Source organism: Monodelphis domestica, chromosome 4 (genome assembly GCF_027887165.1).
Source record: "Monodelphis domestica isolate mMonDom1 chromosome 4, mMonDom1.pri, whole genome shotgun sequence".
NCBI classification, from domain to species: Eukaryota; Metazoa; Chordata; class Mammalia; order Didelphimorphia; family Didelphidae; genus Monodelphis; species Monodelphis domestica.
Genome location: NC_077230.1, coordinates 178939574 through 178958620, shown reverse-complemented (window position 1 = coordinate 178958620; position 19047 = coordinate 178939574). Strand labels below are relative to the sequence as shown.

The window sequence follows — 19047 nt, the reverse complement described above, 5'->3', positions numbered from 1 at the left end:
ATATGCACTCATGAATTTGCCACACTGAAAGCCAAGACATATTACAAAGATAGCCCTGAATGCCCTCCATGAGGCTAAGCAGTTGCTTGTGGGAGTTATTAGTAAGTCTGAGGCATAGCAAAAGGAGAATGGGAAAACCAAGAGAAAGGAATAGAGAAGAGAAAAAGGAAGGGATAAATTAGGAAGGTATAAAGAAAAAAAAAGGAATAAATAGAAGAAAATAAGAAAAGTAGGGGGAAGATAAAAAAGGGAAGAAGTTTATATGGTGGGAGCTAGTAGAAAGCAATTAGTAGATGCTGCATATGCCAGTCAGATGTACCATATCTCTACATGGCATATAGGCTGTGCATTTAACATGTCAGGAAAAGGAGATATTTGTCTCTCCAAGGTGGATTTCCATTTCTGTGGAATAAAAACAAGGACCAATTTTTCTACTAGTTAGAATAGTAGAGCCTATCTGAAACCTTTTTCTCTTGTTTTCTGATAAAAACGTAGGCAATTTAGTTTTATCAAAAATTTTTTAAAATGTCTAATATGTGCAGTTTTATATCATGCTATGAAGATGACTGAAAATTTAGCTTTGATATATTAATTGGAGCTGTTTCATAATTATTTGGAATTGAAATATTTCAGTTTCAGAGTGGGTAGACTTGAGGGGGAAATAAGGATCTATTTACACATAGGTGATATGTGTATTTAATTTGATCTTATTCTTTGATGGGTATCTGGGTATATCCAACATGAATGAGTAAATTCTGGAACACAGCCAGTGAACTTCATATGAATATTTTGGAGACTCATATCCCTAGTGCAATGGAATTTACTGAGGGAATGAATTGAGGATTCCTGAGCTATATTCCTGGGAACTGAGAGTAAAAGTGAGTTGGGTTCTGTCATCTTCTAGTCAAATTGACAGGCATTTTGAAGTGTCTATTTTGAACCAGGCATTATACTAATATATAGGGATAGAAAAAGAGGCAAAAAAATAGTCCCTTCCTTCAAGAGACTTACAATTTAATGCAAGGAGACAATATTTAAAGAACTACATATGAACAGTACATACAGGATAAATTGGAAATAATCAGAGAAGGCACTAACATTAAGGGAGACCAGGAAAGCCTTCTTAAAGATGTAGTTTTAGTTGAGATCTGAAGGAAACTAAGAGCTGGAGGTGACCAGGCATGATGGGCAGTCAGTGAAAATGCTTGGAATTGGAGGATAGATGTCTTATATGAGGAACACCAAGGAGACAGTAACTTGATTGTAAAATGCAGTTGAACATTGAGTAGAAGGTGTAAGAATATTGAAAAATGATGAAAGGGTCAGATTTCCTTCTTGCTGTTTTTTTTTAACTAAAAAAGCATTTTCCCTTTATTTTCTTACTCTAAGTAAGAAAGAAGCTTCTAAGGAATATTTATGTCTGTTCTATTATTACTTCTAAGCAGTTCAAGGACTCATGATTTTTTCACTTATAATGCAGCTATATAACTGTTCTATTTTTCCAGAGCCTCCAGTATTCTGTGTGTGTTTATATGCATGTCTTATCTCACTCATAGGCCTTAGCGCTGTTCATTTTCCTTCTTTGTATGTAGTATGTGTGTAGGGATATGATTTATTATTAGATTATGTTACAGCTAAATTTTCTAATAAAGAGTGACTTTCTGATTCAGCCAATTCTCATTTTGATGAGCAATTATTTGCAGATTTGTCTTTAAAGTTTCTCTGTTGTGATCAATGTGCATTTTAATTCTTCTTGAATAAATTTACACAACTATTTTCAAAAGAAAATTCTATGAGTGTGAGTTGTCAGTTATCATCTGCCAGAGCACATTATTACCAAAGTTTACAGATCCAAAATTTATTATTCTTTGGATATATGTGTAAAAGAAGTGCATGTTCATGAAAGGACATTTTATAACAGTTTTAATGAAGAGTAAAAGTAAACATGTGTCCATGAATTTACATAGGCAGGAGTGAAAGAAAACCAATAAAAATAATGTACTTAGGCATGTGCATGTTTCTAAGTTTCTCTGACATGGTTGTGGTCTTGGCTAGATTTGATTCAATTTTCTACTTCTGTCAACATGCTAATTAGAGTAATTAGAGCATGTGTGTATTGAGGAAGAATTTTTAATGGTACAGTTGAAAAGTTTCATAAAAGATGATGCTAGAATTATGGAAATGATTAAAATTGATTTGTAGTATTAATCTTAGAATTCACTATATAAACAGGCAGTTGTGAAAGCATTAGTGCAATTCCTCATAAAGAATAGATCAGAAGTCAGAATTTTGGCTGTGATATCTCTTAAGAAACAACCCCACAGTGTTGTACCTACTTTCTTTGCTAAGCTTCATACTAAGCACCTAGAGGTAATTATAACAATGTAATTGGGAAAGCAATCTGGGTTAGTCACTGGTTTTATTGTCCCTAGTATTGGTTCTTGACCCAACGTGGTGTGTGTGGGGACTTTTCCAGCCCTGACTAGTCTTTGTAGTTTGTTTCCTAATTTTGACATTCAGGCATTCCCAAAGACATTAGACTTTTTTGGAAATGGTGCTCTGCCTTTCCCTCTTGCAAAACAGTGGCATGAGTCCCTTGGATTTGAATTGTTTTATATTTTTGTCTTTGTTTTAAGGTAGGTATAGAAATTCTGAATAGTAGATCCAAAAAACCCAAAGTAGAAGTTGTAGAAATTCTAGTAATTAAGAGAGCAGTTACAAACCTGGGAAATGGGCAATTAGAAGAGGAATGCAGAAGAAAGGAAGGACATAAACATTTATTAAGAGACTACTCTGTGTCATGCACTTTGCAAAGTGCTCTACAAAAATCTCATTTAATCCTCCCAACAAGCAAACTAGGCAAAGGGGCCTATTTATTGTGCCCTGAGGTCCACATTCTGTCTACCTCTATACCTGGGACGCCTCTCCTCACCTTTTGCCTCTTAGAATTACTAGGATCATAGTTCTAAAGCTAGAAGGAACCTTAGAGGCCATCTAGTCCAATCACCTTATTTAGTAAATGGGACCATGCTAGATTAAGTGATTTGTTCAGGTGGCAATTCCGAGGTAGGATTTGAACCCAGACCCTCTGATTTTAGAGCAAGCACTATGCATTGTATCATTCTACCTTATAGATTGCTCCAAAAATGACAGAACAGAATATTGGCTAACTTGTTAAACCTAAGATATCTGAAAGTAGACCTTTTGGGGTTAGTTGTTTTTGTGTTTGCTTTTCAATCCTTTCTGTCATAGTATCAATTCTAAGACAGAAGAGTAACAAGGGCTAGGCAATCAGGGTTAAGTGACTTTCCCAGGATCACATATCTAGGGAGTGTCTGAGTTCACATTTGACCCCAAGTCCTCCTTTCTCCAGGTCTGGCACTCTATCCACTGTGCTAGCTGCCCTCTGATTAGTTGTTAGTCCTTCCTTCTCCTTCCCTAACTTTATTGAGATCCTTATGATTACTCTTTCACGTTTACCTTTTTATACTTCTCTTTAGTCTTCTGTTTGAATGTCAAATTTTCTTTTCTGCTCTGGTCTTTTTTTTTTTATCAGAAATGCTTAGAAATCCTCTATTTCATTAAATGTCAATTTCCCCCCAAAGGATTCTGCTCAGTTTTGTTGGTTATGTTATTCTTGGTTATAATCCTAGATCCTTTGCCTTGTAGAATAGCATAATCCAAGCCCTCCACTCCTTTAAAGTAGAAGTTGCTAAATCTTGTGTGATCCCACAACATTTGAATTGTTTCTTTCTGGTTGTTTGAAAATTTTTCTCTTTTAGGTGGGAGTTCTGGTATTTGGTTATGATATTTCTGGGAGTTTTCATTTGAGATCTTTTTCTGGATGTAATTAGTAGATTCTTTCCATTTGTTTTATCTTCTAGATTTAAGATATTAGGGCAGTTTTCCTTGTTAATTTCTTGAAATATGATGTCTAAGCTCTTTCTCTGATCATGGTCTAAAGATAGTGCAATAATTCTTAAATTATCTCTCCTTGTTTATTTTCTGGGTCAGTTGTTTTTCACATTTTCTATTTTTTTATTCTTTTGACTTATTGTTTCTTGATGTCTCATGGAATCATTAACTTCCACTTGCCCAATTCTAATTTTTAAGGAATTATTTTCTTCAGTGATCCTTCAATGTACCTCTATTTCCATTTGGTCAATTCTAGGTTGTTGTTTTTTGTTGTTGTTGTTGTTGTTGTTGTTGTTGTTTTGTTTGTTTGTTTAGGGAGTTCTTCAGTGAATTCTTGTGCCTCCTTTGCCATTTTGTCCATTTCTACTTGATAAGAAATTCTCTTCTTCAGTGAATTTTCATTCTTTTACCATTAGTCCAATTCTGTTTTTTAAGGTTTATTTTCTTCAGTATTTTTAAGTATCTCATTTACTAAGATGTTAATTCTCCTTTGATAATTTTTTCACATTGTTCTCATTTTTTTTTCCAAAAAGTTTTTCCACCACTCATCATTTTCTTGAACTGAATTCTTATTTGGCTTGAGTATAATTAGAATTTTTCTATAAGGCTTTGTCTGTAGCCATTTTCACTTTATTTTCTTCTAAATTTGTGTCTTGGTCTTCCTTGCCATTATAGTATCTTTTTATGTTACAGCTGATTTCTTGACTTTGAACTTTCTGTTAAAGTTGGACTCTGCTCATTTGGAGATGGGAAAGCACTGTCCCAAGCTTCAGGCTTTTTCATATTGTTCTTTTCAGAACTGGTTCTGCAAGTTTTTGCTGCTTCCAAGGTTATGTGATCCTGGGAAAGTTAAGAACACTGGTTTCCTGGTCTGCACACTAGTCTTTTCCCAGGAAGGGACTTCAGTTAGTGCTAGTACTCTTTTTAACTTGGAATTGAGCCAGTGTCCTTGTTGCCTTGTGACCAACTCTCAGTACTCTCCTCCACACTGTAACTACAGCCCAGGCCTATGTGTGAAGATAGGATTAACTCTTCCCTTGCCTATTTTTAGCTAAACAAATCAAAAACTTAAAGTACCCTTACTTGACATTAAGTAAGAGAGTTCGCAAGTCACTTGTTATAGTGGGTGACAACTCCAGAGGCCACTGCCTCACCCCTGGGGAGTGTGCGTTTTAAAATGGCTCTGATCTCTGGGAGACTACATCTCCCAGGACCCTCTACCAAAACTTCCTCAGACACATCCCACTTCCTTTGTGGGAGGTGTCTAAGAAGTATAAAAAGAAGGGAGAAGCATGAGTTTTGGCACCTTTTTTAGAGAAGAGTCTTGCCCCGGGTAAGAGCCTTTGGACTCCACATACCTGCGGGAGATCTAATTTTCCTTAACTTTCCAGATCTTTATTTTCAGAGCAAAAATAAGCCTATATAAAGATCCGTGAAGTTTGGCTCAATTTTAATTTAAATCCCTAGCATAATTATAGGCTAAGAAGGAAAAGCCTGGTCAATTTCATTATTGGGCTACTGGGAGCAGAAAGGGACCCCTGGCTACCTTCCCTTCCTTTCCCTTACCTTTCCCTACCTTTTCCCCTCCATTTTCCCATCAGCAGGAGTGCTAGGCAGATTGAAAGACTGAGATTGGTTTCTATAAAGTGGGGGAGAGACAGGAAGTGATGTGGGAAAAGGACTATAAAAAGTCCTGAACTTCCTGTCCAAGGGGGCTTCTCCTTTGAACTTCTCCTTTGGAGTTCTTCTTTAGAAACTTTGCATTGGTGAGCTGGACTGAAGGAGGAGACTCTTTCCCTGGATCCTGCGTTGGCTTGCTGGGTGAGTAGCTGGCCTTCCTTTCCTGGCTTTGGATTGGTTCCAGAGATTCCTGCCTTGTCTTTGAGGAGGCTATATTGGTGGAACCCTGGCTGAAGACAACTCCAGGACTTCTGGTTGAGGATTACCAGGAAAATCCATGTGGTAATAGAGTCTTGGGGAAGGCTTGCTGAGACTGAGCCTGGTTTCTCAGGAGGACTGGTAGGTTTATTAGAATCTGTCTCTTTATCTACATTTTTCCACTTTGACTCTCTCCACCTCTTTGTAAATAAAGCTGCTAAAAGTTATTTTGACTTAAGCTGTAATATTTTCAAATCGGGACCACAATATTATTTTAGAATTCTCTTATTTAGCATAAAACTTAAATTTAAGTTCTTACATGTGTATGGGCAATAGAGTTGCTGATCAGTGCAAGCTGTACCCAGTGCCAGCAAAGGGTCCTCTGTAATTTCTTCCCAACAGTTGTCTGGTCCTCTTATAGACTGGGGTGAGAACTCTTGAAGCTACTTCTACTGCTGCTGTAGCCACTAGTGCTGCTATTATGTGTTGGGGCTACAGACAGAATTCAACCCTGGTATCACAAATTTCTCCTGCTGACCTTCCAAGTTTCCTTAGGCTGGTAAAATGTCTCACCTTGATCTTTTGCTGGTTCTGCCACTCTAATTTGAGGTGTTATTTTAAAGTTGTTTTGAAGGGATAGTGAAATTTCAGCTGGGTTGCTTCTAATAAACCATCTTGGCTCATAAATCTATAATCCTATTGGATTCTTTAAATATTAACTGAAATATTACTTTTTAGAATAAAATTAGGAATTGAGATTTTATTCATGATACATTATATTTGTTTAAAATACAATAAGTAGTAAAATATAAACATTTTATAGACTTTTAAAAGTTAAGACTCTATTATTAAAGTTGTTCAAAAAACCAATATAATTTTTTTTTTAATTAAAACCCTTACCTTCCGTGTTAGAGTCAATACTGTGTATTGGCTCCAAGGCAGAAGAGTGGTAAGGGCTAGGCAATGGGGGTCAAGTGACTTGCCCAGGGTCACACAACTGGGAAGTGGCTGAGGCCAGATTTGAACCCAGGACCTCCCGTCTCTAGGCCTAGCTCTCAATCCACTGAGCTACCCAGCTGCCCCCAAAAAACCAATATAATTTTAACACATCTTGTTTTTAGATTAATTCATTTGTATTATGACTCAAGTTGCATCCTACTAAATATAACTGAATCATTGAAAGAATGAATAACAAAGTTAGCCTGAAATGTAGCTCTTAGTCCTGACTAATGAGAGTAGCTTTTTAAAATTATTCAACTATTAGTAAAAAATTCCATGCCTCAGAGGATGTAAATTCTTTTAAATCAATTCAACAAAGATTTATTAGGGCCCTTCTGTGTTGCAAGGCACTATTCCAAGTGCTGGGGATAAAAAGAAGTGAAAAGCAGTTTTTTCCCTTGAGGACCTTGCATTCTGCTGGTGGATATGAAGCCACAAATTGTTACTTCTTAGATTTAAGATAATTTGAGTGGAGAATGATGAACATTAGTAGTTAGGAATTTTGTGAGTTGAGTCTTAAAAGAAGAGAGAGATTCTAAAAAGTAGAAGGAAGGGGGGAATACACTTCAAAATCAGGGAATTGACTATGCAATTCATGGAGATGGAAGATGGAATGCCAAGTTACAGAAGCAGGAAGTTTATCTGTTGCAATATCAAGTGCCAAAAGGAGAGTAATGCTGAATAATTCTGTAAAGGTAGAATGGAGTCAGACTGAAAGGCTTTAAATGCTAAACTGAGCCTCTAATTTATCCTAAAGGGAATAGGGAGTTACTGGAAGTTTGGAGATAATCAGACCTTTGCTTTAGGAAAATTATTTTGGGAGTTAGGTGGGGAATGATTTGAAGTGAGGATAGAAAAGAATCATGGATACCACCAACTGGCAAGTCATTGCAGTGATCCAGGTGAAAGCTAAACTAGGGTGGTAGTCTTGTGAGTGGAGAGAAATGGATAATTCAAAAGATGTTGTGGTGATAGTACTGACAGAGTCTGGCTACAGGAGGCATGAGAGAAGAGGAAGAGTGGAAGATGATAGTGACCCCAGATATTGCTGTCTGCTGTCTAAATATGATAGTTTGGGGGAAGAGTGCGTTCAGCAGGGAATATAATTCTGTTTTAGACACGGTGAGTTTAAAATGTCTACCAGACATGCAAATAGAGATGCCCAGCAGGTAATAAGCAATTCAGTACTGGAGTTTAGGAGATGGATTAGATCTGAATAAATAGATTTGAATCATCTGCCTTTCAGTGATAAGTGAACCTATAGGAACTGATGAGATCACCAATATTCAGTGATGTGTTTTCAGGATTATAATCATGATGAATACCTGTATAGCTAACGATGGAATATTCTGTGTTTCCTCCCACAGAATTAATTAGGAAAATGCTGTTAGCTTGATGGCACATATGCCTTGAAAATAAATGGCAACAATTTTGGACAGATTCAGGTTATTTGAATAAATCCACTAAATGTTCAAGAGAGATATTAATGAGCAATGGTGAACTTCTTCATCTTTCGAGGATAGGTGGATAACTTTTGAATCAAGGATACTTTGACCTTGTGAAAAAGGGGATTTTGCCTGGGGCTGATGGGGAAGAGTTGTCATTTCTACTCTACAAGAACTTTATATATTTTCTTCTTTTGGTTTCAAAGACTAAGTTCTTACAAGAAAGATGATGAAGGGAATCCTGTCTCATTCAAAACCTAGCATAATGCTTAGTTTATAAAATGCACTTAATATTTGATGAATGGATAATTGTGGACCAAAATTTGGTCCCTGGTCCAAAAATTAAGGAAAAAAATAACTAAAACCAAGGAAGTTTCCTGGTGAAACCATTTACTTCAAAGGGAGACATTGCAGGGCATAGTGTAATGCACAAATGATAGAAAGGGAATAAGGAAGACCTGGGTGCAAATCTCATCTCTGGCTCTTAATAGTTTTATGATCTTGGAAGATTCACTTAATCTAAGACTCACCATTTTCTCGTCTCTAAAATGGAAGGGTTGAACTAGATGGCCTCTAAGGTTCTTTCTAGCTTCAGATCTGTGATGTCATGAATTAGGATAATGGAGAGTAGCAAAGAACAATCCAGAAGTCACCTCCAGGAAGCAATGGGGAATGGCAGAGGATTCTACCATCAGAGAGCTTTAGGAATAACACTTGAGGCCACCTGGGAGATGTGAGGAGAATGGCATTGCTAGAAGAAGGCATGTACACAGAACTTCTAAGAGACTATAGAGACCTAACAAACTATGGTATTTTGGAAATGATTGCTCATTGGGGCAGCTAGGTGGCTCAGTGGATTGAGAGCCAGGCCTAGGGATGAGAGGTCCTGGGTTCAAATCTGGTCTCAAACATTTCTTAGCTATGTGACCCTGGATAAATCATTTAATCCCCAGTTGCCTAGCCCTTAATATTTTTCTGCCTTGGAACCAATACATAGTATTTATTCTAAGATGGAAAGTAATGGTTTATTAAAAAAAGAAAAGAAAAAAACAGGAAGGCAGGGCAGCTAGGTGGCTCAGTGTATAGAAAGTCAGGACTAGAAGAGATGAGAAGCCCTGGGTTCAAAACTGGCCTCAGACACTTTCTATGTCCATCACCATCTGATACCACAATCAATTTGTTGACACTTTCTGCTTCCTAGCTGTGTGACTTTGGGCAAGTCAGGACCCCAATTGTCTAGCCATTTATATGGAAAATCTATTGCTTTTACATATTTAAATTCAAGTTTGTCTCAATCTAATACTATTTGTTTCAGCAAATCATAATCATAATAGATAATTGTTAACACATATGGGTAACTAGGTTATATAGGAGATGGAGTGCTGAGCTTGGAGTCAGAAATCTTTCTTTGTGTTTTCAAATATGGCCTCAGACATTTACCAGCTATGTGATCCCTAGCAAGTCACTTAATTGTATTTGACTCAGTTTACTGATCTGTAAAATGAGCTGGAGAAGGAAATTGCAGAAGTCTTTGCCAAGAAAACCCCACTTGGTGGCAAAAAGAATAGTATATGACTGAAATGATTGAATGGCAATTAAAAAAGTCATTTATATAATGATTTAAGGCTTGCAAAGCATTTTATATATGCTAACTTATTTTCCTACACACAACCTTATGAGATTGGTACTCTTATTGTATCATCTTACTGATGAGGAAACTAAGGCACTATGAGGTGAAGTGACTTGCTCAGAATCGAAGGTAGGATTCAAACTCACAGCCTCCAGACTCAAAGTCTTGTGCTTTCTCCACTGTGCCACCTAGTTGCCATAACTATTAAGACAGGATGGGGAAAGAGTATTCTGATAATCAAATATTCTGATAAGTAATGATCCCACATCAGAGTAGCACAAACTTAAAAATCTGGTAGAAATATTAGGAGTAGGATGCCCCAAGTGAGATGGCATCATTAATTGCCCTGGAAAATTTGCAAGTGGCACTCACTGTCTGTGCATCAGAAAGGAAGATTACTCGGAACCACATCCCTAAATTCATGGGCTTTACCCTAACTTCTCTTCTCCTTTAACATTCCATCAATCCACCCTGGTTCTATCATTTCTCCTATGTTCTTAATACTTGAGGAAGCTAGGTTAATTGTTTGTAGCCCATTCATTTTTGATCACTATTTCTTGGGTTTTCTTTAGCCCCAACATATCTACAAAAAAGTACTCCACTCTTCACAAATCTGGCTCTTTGAGTCACCACTCCACCTGATGGAGGTCTAATTCTTATCTCACATCAGAAATTAGCACACTCCCAAACCCTAATTTCTAGCCTTTACTCAGAGGACAACAATTACACAGGACAATAATGCACTTGAATTTTAAGGACAGTTAATACTTCCTTGTCCCCACTATGCTTATCACCTCCAAACCCACCGTGATTTTGGGAGAGGTGGACTTTTTTCCCTTTTTTTTTTGGCCTCAAAGAGCTTATATTCCAATTTCAGAGAACCACGAGGCACTAAGATACACACAGCACTAAAACTGCACAGAACCTACTTTAATCTTTGAGGATGCAGAAGGCACCTTAGTTTCTTAAAGTTTGCTTTACACCATCATTATATTTTTGAGTTATTATAGGTGCAGAGAATTGCCAGTAGGGGAAGAGATTTCTGGTTGATAGAATGAGGGCTGAAAAGACTTTGACTATAGTAGGTTAAAGACAAAATGGAGGCATTCTTTATAATGTGGACAATGGAATCCTGACTCCATTCTAGAGTGTTCATATTTCAGGTTGTTAATGAGCTGAAAAATGTATGGCTTAATGAACTGCTTAATAGAGCATATTATGAAAACTCAATTAAAAGTTTAAAACCATTAATATTTTTAAATCCTTTTTATTTTACATAGAAGCATATAGAGTATGTGTTAATTCTTCATCATATTTGCTATTAGTATTTTACCAAATGGATAGTTCTGTCTTCAGTACAGTCTTTAGCCATCCTCTTAGGAACCATTCTAATCCAGCTGGGCAGATAATAAACAAGTCTGTATTGCTAACCAGAGGTGTCTTTTGTCTGGCTTAAAGGGCACTTTTGCTTGGAGGTAGTTTTCATAATAAATCATAAATGCTCAAAGGATTGCCAAAAAAAAAAGTTCCAGAGTATAAGTCAGCAACATTTTCACAAAGGAAACTTGTACATGGAAAGGATGTCTTTTTTTTTTCTTACAGATTATCCCCAAAGATAGTCTCAGGGTCCAAAGAGCCTAGACGCTTTCTACTTTATAAAATGGTTCATTTGCAGTCTACATTCAATTGTTACAGTCCTTTTTATATATCATGTCTCGATGGAAAGCAGTAAGATAAAAAGGAAATATGGATTCAAAATCTCTTTTCCCACATGGCCTAATGGCCTATTACTTAGCTAATATGCAAAGTGCAAAAACCTTCTACTGAATTGCCAAGGCTGAAATGAAACTTTCTGCTCTTTTCTTTTAGGTTATAAGTTATGGCTCACCTAGCAAATGCAGCCCAGCCTCTTCGGCTTTCATATCGGTATCATTGTGCTATTTTTATCTCACTATCTTAGTATAATACCACACAGTACTGTTGATACATGAGCCTTACCTTGAAATTTTCTTCTTGTGAGATTAAAAGAAGAGAAAAAGAACTGAAAAGGGAAAAATGGTAGGGAGTGGAGGGGCCCGGGGCAACATAGGATCTTTGCCACTGAATTCACTCCAAAGTAAATTCGGTCACATTCTCAAAGAAAGGCTTCCCTTATCTGGTAGCAGGGCAGAACTGTCTGCCTTCAGTTGGTGGCATGGGGAATCTTTGGCCTTTGGCCATTTCCCAAGATGTTCAGACCAATGACCACCATTCAACCTACAGGCTTTAGGGACAGGTGGGCCCACTTTCTTCTCTCTTCCAGAGCCCCAGCTATCTCTATAATGGGACTACTTGAAGAAAATGTCTTTATTTCTTTCATCACACTATCTGTCCCAATGGACAGAAATCTTGAGTTTTTGCACAGAGTAAAAAAATTTCTTCTTATTCAGCCATTTCAATTCAAATCCCACTTGATTTTTTTTGGCAAAAATACTAGAGTGGTTTGCTATTTCCTTCTCGAGCTCATTTTACAGATGAGGAAATAGAGGCCAACAGAGTCAGGTGGTAATAAGCACTCAGGAAGAGGAGTCTTCCTTACTTCAAGGCTGGCATTCCATCCACTGAGCTACCTAGCTGCCCTAATGGAAAGTTATTCAATTGCTTATTTTTAAGTTTTGTGAAGATTTCATCTTAGTAATAATAGCTAACATTTATAGCATGCTTACTATGTGCCAGTCACTACGCTAGGTACTCCATAATTATTATCATATTTGATCCTCACAACCATTCTGGGAGGTAGTACTATTATTATTTCCATTATACTCATGAGGAAACTGAGCCAATCCTAGGGCCACTAGCTAGTAAGAGTCTGAGGCCAGATTTTAACTCATGTCATCCTAAGTCTAGGCTCAATGCTCCATCCATTGTACCATCCAATAGTCTCTGCCATCTTATTCTTGTCTTTATTGGACCAATGAATCTTAGGAGGAAAATCAGAAATGTAGCATTGGAAGAAACTAGAGGATTAATGTTACAGATGAAGAAAATGAGACCTAGGAAACCAGAAGTTATTTTTAAAAATATCTTCTATTATTGCAAAAATACTACAAAAGACTACCTTTATATATACTAAAAGACTGCCTTTGTTGTCCCTTTTACTAGAAACAATTTAAAAAGGCCTCTTCTATCAGAGATGAGTATAAAAATTTCATCTGACTTCAAAGTCAGGAGCTGCATTAATCTCTTTTTTCTCAATTTCAACTGGGTATACTAGTTACTCAATCTTTGGACTCAGTCCTTCCCATGTTCTGAGATGAGTTCTGGGCCCAAGCAAGAAAGGTGCCCTCTCAGAAGCTCATTGATTCAATTCCAAGTTGTTTTTTCCTGATGGCACCCTATGCCTGGTTTCCATATCCACAGACTAAAATGTTGTCCTTTTGGGCTTAGACTCTGATCAAGTCACTCAACCTCTGTTTGCTTCCTTTTCCTTAATTGTAAAATGGGGATAATTTAACAATAATACTATCAGTAGCTCCCTTCTGTGATTATTGTGAGGATCAAATGAAATTATATTTGTTAAGCACTTAGCACAGTATCTGCACATAATAGGCATTTAGTAAATGTTTCCTTCCTTTCTTCCTACTTCCCTTCCTTTCTTTGACAAGTCACTTAATTTTTCTGGGTCTTAGACTCTTCATCTGTAAAATGAAGGGGTTGGGATCTAATGTCCCTTCCAGCCCTCAATATGTGAACCTATTTATATCATTCTCTCTTTCTCTCTCTCTCTCTGCCTCTCTTTGTCCTGATGCTCCAGGCCCAGGGCAACAGGTCCTGCTTCTGACACTAGAATAAATAGCTCTGAAATTACAGGCAAGTAACTGAATTTTTTTGCAGAATGAGGGGTTTGGATTAGATGCTCTCCAAAGTCAAGCCCTGACATTCTACCATTCCCACTGCCCATTTTTTAAAGTGTGGTTATTATTGTTGCAAGAAAAATAATCAAAATTGCAAAGTACTGTGAAAACCTGAAGAGTTGTCCATTCCTGAAAGATAATTTCTATTAGTTAAATGTACAGAGGGCCACAATCAGGTTTGGTTCTTATGCCTTGGAAGACAATTCCCCATTGTTTAGAGGTAGCTCTTCCACATATGCAGAAGGAAAATGGCCCTTTTTTCCTCTTAAGGATCCAAACCACCAGCCTTCATTTTGCTTCTCATATATAGTCACGATGTCTCCTGTTGAGAAAATGAATGTAATTAGACATTAAGTGTGTCACACCTGTTTGGAAGTCTGGGAGACTGCCTGCTTACTTAAACTTTTTAAAGAGGACAGTGATAGGAGGGAGGGGGGGGCATTGACTGGACTGAGTCCTTTTATAGTTTGTGTGTTTTTTTTAAGCCAGAATAAAAGTGGATAATATCCCATTGTGTTACATTGTAACCTCTATCATATCTATTAATAATAATAGCTAAAATTTATAGAGTTCCAACTAGTTTGCAGATTACTTTTACAACTCCCCTGAGCGATGGCTGCTATTATTATCCCTATTTTATAGTTTTTTTTAGAAAATGAGACTAAAAGAAAGATATTCAGTGGCATGCCCAGAATCAAACAGTAAGTATCAGAGGCAAGATCTGAACCCAAGTCTTTCTAACTCCAAGTCAACCTAGTTGCCAGTACTTCCATACAGCCTGTGGTACTTCTTCATGTAAGGAGGGCTTGAGTATAGCTATAGGAATACAAAGCAAGGGTAGCCGACTCTACTTCAGACTTTGATTATTGCTTAATGGAAAGCTGGCTACTAGAAGGCATAATAGGAATTTCAAAGAATTTTCTGACTCCCCAACCCAAATACTAAGCACATCTGCAGGTATTGCTTCTGAGGAGAAATAAGATTGCGGAAAAAAAAAAGACAACCTCAGGCTCTTTATTGTGCTGGATGGGTACAGCTGCAGGCCTGAATCATAAAAAAATTAAACTTGCTAGAAACATAGGCTGGTAGAGTGCTGGGACTGAATCTTCCTGAGTTCAAATTTGGCCTCAGACACTTCCTAGCTGTGTGACTTGGGGTAAGTCATATAAGTTTGCTTCATTTTTTTTTTCATATATAAAATGAGTTGGACAAAGAAATGGCAAAGCACTCTGGGGTCTTCGCCAAGAAAACTCCAAATGGGGTCAGCAAGAGTCAGACACAATTGAACAACAACAAAGAAGAAATTCTGCCACCAGAAAATGGCCTGGGACAAGCATCTGAAATCTACTTTTTAATGAAGAGAAGACTTCAGGGAAAGAACTTGGACTTCAGGACATAAGCCCCTAATGGGGGAAGAAATCCTAATAAACTTCTTTGTGAGTAGAGATCCTAGGACAAAAGTTCAAGAAGTGCTTGCTGAGAGAAACAATAGAGGGACCAAGTTAGGGGAAAGAGCCCCTGAGATATGGCCACTGGAAAGAAGTGTTTTTAGTTTCCAATTTTAATTAAGTATTCTTGTTAACTAGGTGCTAAGCTCTTTCTTCCTGCTGGAGTATTACTACTGTTCATATCCCTGTATTTTGGGGCCATGTGGAAAATCTCTGATTGCCTTTCCTTAGATACAGTTCTACTCAATAGAGAAGCAAATCTAGTGGCACATCTGAGAAGCAGCAGATGGTAGCCAGTCAGCAGAGAGGTAGATAGAGGAGTAGCAAGAATTCTAGCCAAGCTCTACCCTACAACTCCACACACAGTGTACCGTATGAAGTCTTAGTCAGGAAATCCAAGAAAAAAAAAATCAAAATGATGTGGAACATTCGGGGCAGGGAGAGACTGTCAACCAGGGCAAAGGGAAGGATTCTTTCTTTTTTTCATTTCACATGCCCAGCATTTACCATAGAACGTGGCATATAACAAGTTCTTAATATGTCTTTCAATTAATTACTATTCTCTTTAACTGCCTATTGCCTTGAATCCATATGTGATTTATTTTGGTCTGGACAAAGGGAATATTGAACTGGAATTCAGGACTAGTAATTAGAAGAGATGATGATTGGGGCAGCTAGGTGGCTCAGTGTAGGGAGGGATGTTGGGCTACATACACAAATAAAATTCTTAACAACTAAAAGTTAAGTATCTCATTTAAATACAAAATTAAAACTTCTTTAGAGCAACTACACAAATAAAATTCTTAACAACTAAAAGTTAAGTATCTCATTTAAATACAAAATTAAAACTTCTTCAGAGCAACTAGTAAAAGGAAAAAGGATTGATAGGACATTTATCTCACTAATTTTAATTATTCCTCAATAATAGGAAAAATGTTGGAGGGAAAACACATACACTGATATACTATTGATGGAACTAGGACTTGGTCCAGCTATTCTGGGAAGCAATTTTTTGGTAATTATTTATTTTTAACTTAAAAAAAAAAATCATGAGACCCAAATTTGCTCCTTCCCTCCCATCTCTCTCCTACCCATTAAGAAGGCAAAAAATATGGTATCTATTTTACATGTGTCATGGAAAACATTTCTATATTAACCTCATTGGGAGGAGGAAATCAAGAAAAATAAGAAAGTTCTCTGAAGGAAGATAGGAGTTTTCATCGTGAGTTCTTTGGAATTGTCTTAGATCACTGTACTGATAAGAATAGCTAAGTCTTTCACAGTTGATCCTCATTATAATTCTGCCATTTCTGTGTACAATGATATTCTGGTTCTGATGGGAAAGTAATTTAGAATGATATCTACTGAGTTACCAAATTGTTTATACTCTTTGGTCCAGCTATTCCTCTAGTTGGCCAATAGCCCAGGGAAATCAAAGGAGAAAAAGATCACTAGGAACAAATATATTTATAGCAGCTTTTTTCGTAGTGCCCTACCACTGGATATTAAGAGTGTCTTCTTGTTGGGGGAATGGTGAAGCAAATGATGGTGTATGAATGTAATGGAATCTAGTGCCATAAGAAATGTTAAAATGGACAATTTCAGAGGAAACCCTATGAGAAGACCTTTATGAACTTATGTAGAGCAAAGGTGAAAAGAACTAGAAAAATATAGAGAGTTATAACATTATAGGGAAAGAAAAAAAAACACTTGGAAACATTTTAGAACTTTGATCAATGCAGAGATAAATCATGATTCCAAACATGCCCCACACCTTTGTGCTGAGAAATGATGAGTTTGAAATGAAGAAAAAGATCTAAAATTTCAGAATGTGCGCATTTGTTTTGCTAGACTATGAAGATGGGGAAGGGGAAAGGAAGGCAGTCAAAGGAGCTAACAAGGATTTTAAAAACAACATATGCCAGGCATTATGCTAAGCGCTTTACAATCTTTTTTGATCCTCACAACAACACAGGGAAGTAGGTACAAGTATTATTGCCATTTTACAGCTGAAGAAACTGAATTAAACAGAGATTTAAGACTTGTCCAAGGTCACAGAGCTAAGTGTCTCAGGTCAAATTTGAACTATGTGTTCCTGACTCTAGGTCTCATACTCTATCCACTGCACCATCTAGCTATTTGAGGGATGGACTAATTTTTAAAATTCATATTAAAATATATATTTACAAATATATACTGTTCATATTCAATCTATATTTTATTTAATGTAAATTTAAAATAAGTACATGTAAATAATCTCAACTTAATTTAAATCAATATAACTTAACATGAATAAATTTTATAATTATATATTACATATAATTATATACCTAGACACATGTATATGGTACATGTACATACACACATGTAAATGTGCATTTACACACATATATGAAGTTCCTCAGGGGCTGGGACAATTTTAGTTTTCTCTTTATATTCCCACCCCTTCATATAGTATTTGGCCCATATTAGAGGCTTAAAAAATTTGTTGAATCAAATTAAGTTAATAGACTTTATTAGGCTACTCACCCTCATCATTTTACTCTCTCTTCTCGTGGGAACAAGCGCTTTAATAATGAGATCTCACATTTATACAACACTTTGCATCTTATAAAATAATTTTCTGAAAGCAACTTTTTAAAGTAATTAGTAATTAATTTATCTCCATTTTATAGATGAGAAAACTGAGGCTCAGGATGATTCATTCTCTTGCCTGAAGTCACAGTCTGACTAAAGAGCAGAGCTAAGTCTCAAGCCACAATTTCCAACTCCGAGTCTGTCATCTTTTTCTATGTGTCTGCTCCTTTTCAGTTAACAGTCAGTCAACAGGGAATTTTTATTTATTTATTCCAGTCCCCAATGAGAGGTTTATGCTTATGAGTGAAGTTGTCCATCCTGCCCATCAGATTTTCTGCTATTTTTCCAGTTGCTTTATAAGGTGATTCCCAGCCTTTCTTTCACCCATACTCTTCATATAGCTAGGTGGGGGTAGTGGGGAGCAACCAGACTTTGGTAGGGCTGTAAAACCTTGTTGGTCAACTTTCACCAATCAGAGAAAGCATTGGACCATGAGAGGAACTTCCTTGAATCTCTGCTTCCATTGGCATGGACACTTAGGATTCTATAATTGGCAAAATTGACATATTTGGCTTACAATGATTAAAAAAAATTCCCCAAATGAATGATGTAATGTTTCCTGTAGCTAACGAACCTCTAGGAAATGAATGAATGAATCTGGTCTTGGTTTTTAAAAAGTGTTGTGAACCAAGTTTAAAGTGCTGTTTTACAAGAGAATGAGACACCAAACAGGAAGTCAACAGGTAAACAGCAGCATCAGGAAACCACACAACACCGTCTTGGCTCAGCCCCGACAAGAACAAATGCGGTTTGGGAAAAAAGTCTGTGCTACTTAATGTCCCTGTGTCCTCCCCACCAGAAGCAGGCTCTCATGACTATGATGCTAGGGAAGCCACACTGCAGAATGCTACCCAGCTCATCACAGAGGTGCTGGACCAATATGCAGCATGAGACACACATTTTGGGGTGGGTCTAACTTGGGAATCCATTTTCCTTAACGAGGCATATTTGTTATGAGCATTTTGTTTTTCTTTCTTTTGTGGGGGGAGGTAAAAATATGCTTGATAATTCAAAAAAATTTTCAAAAAGCCCTTTTACATTTCATGATTTCTTGTTTCACTCTTTCATTTGAACCTTACAGAAGGCCTGTACAATATATTCTTTCTGTTCTGTTCTGTATATGAAAATGAAAATTTTATTTTAATTTCAAATTTTTAAAAAAATTTAAAAAATAAAAGAAAGTTGGGCATCTGAGTGGGGAA

General features: G+C 36.9%; 1 protein-coding gene across 5 annotated transcripts in view; it reads right to left on the bottom strand.

Moving 5' to 3' along the window:
- The window catches only part of NOSTRIN (nitric oxide synthase trafficking), a 115602-nt gene that overhangs the window by 8531 nt on the left and 88024 nt on the right, over nt 1-19047 (bottom strand). For 4 of the 5 annotated variants that reach the window (XM_007494322.3, XM_056793978.1, XM_001367490.4 and 1 more), the window contains one exon: nt 11119-14082. The exons of the other annotated variant lie outside the window; for it this stretch is intronic. In XM_007494322.3, the coding sequence (XP_007494384.1) occupies nt 13946-14082 (137 nt within the window). In that variant the 3' untranslated portion in view covers nt 11119-13945. Of the gene's footprint in view, nt 1-11118; nt 14083-19047 lie in introns of those variants that run through there. 5 annotated transcript variants of the gene reach the window in all.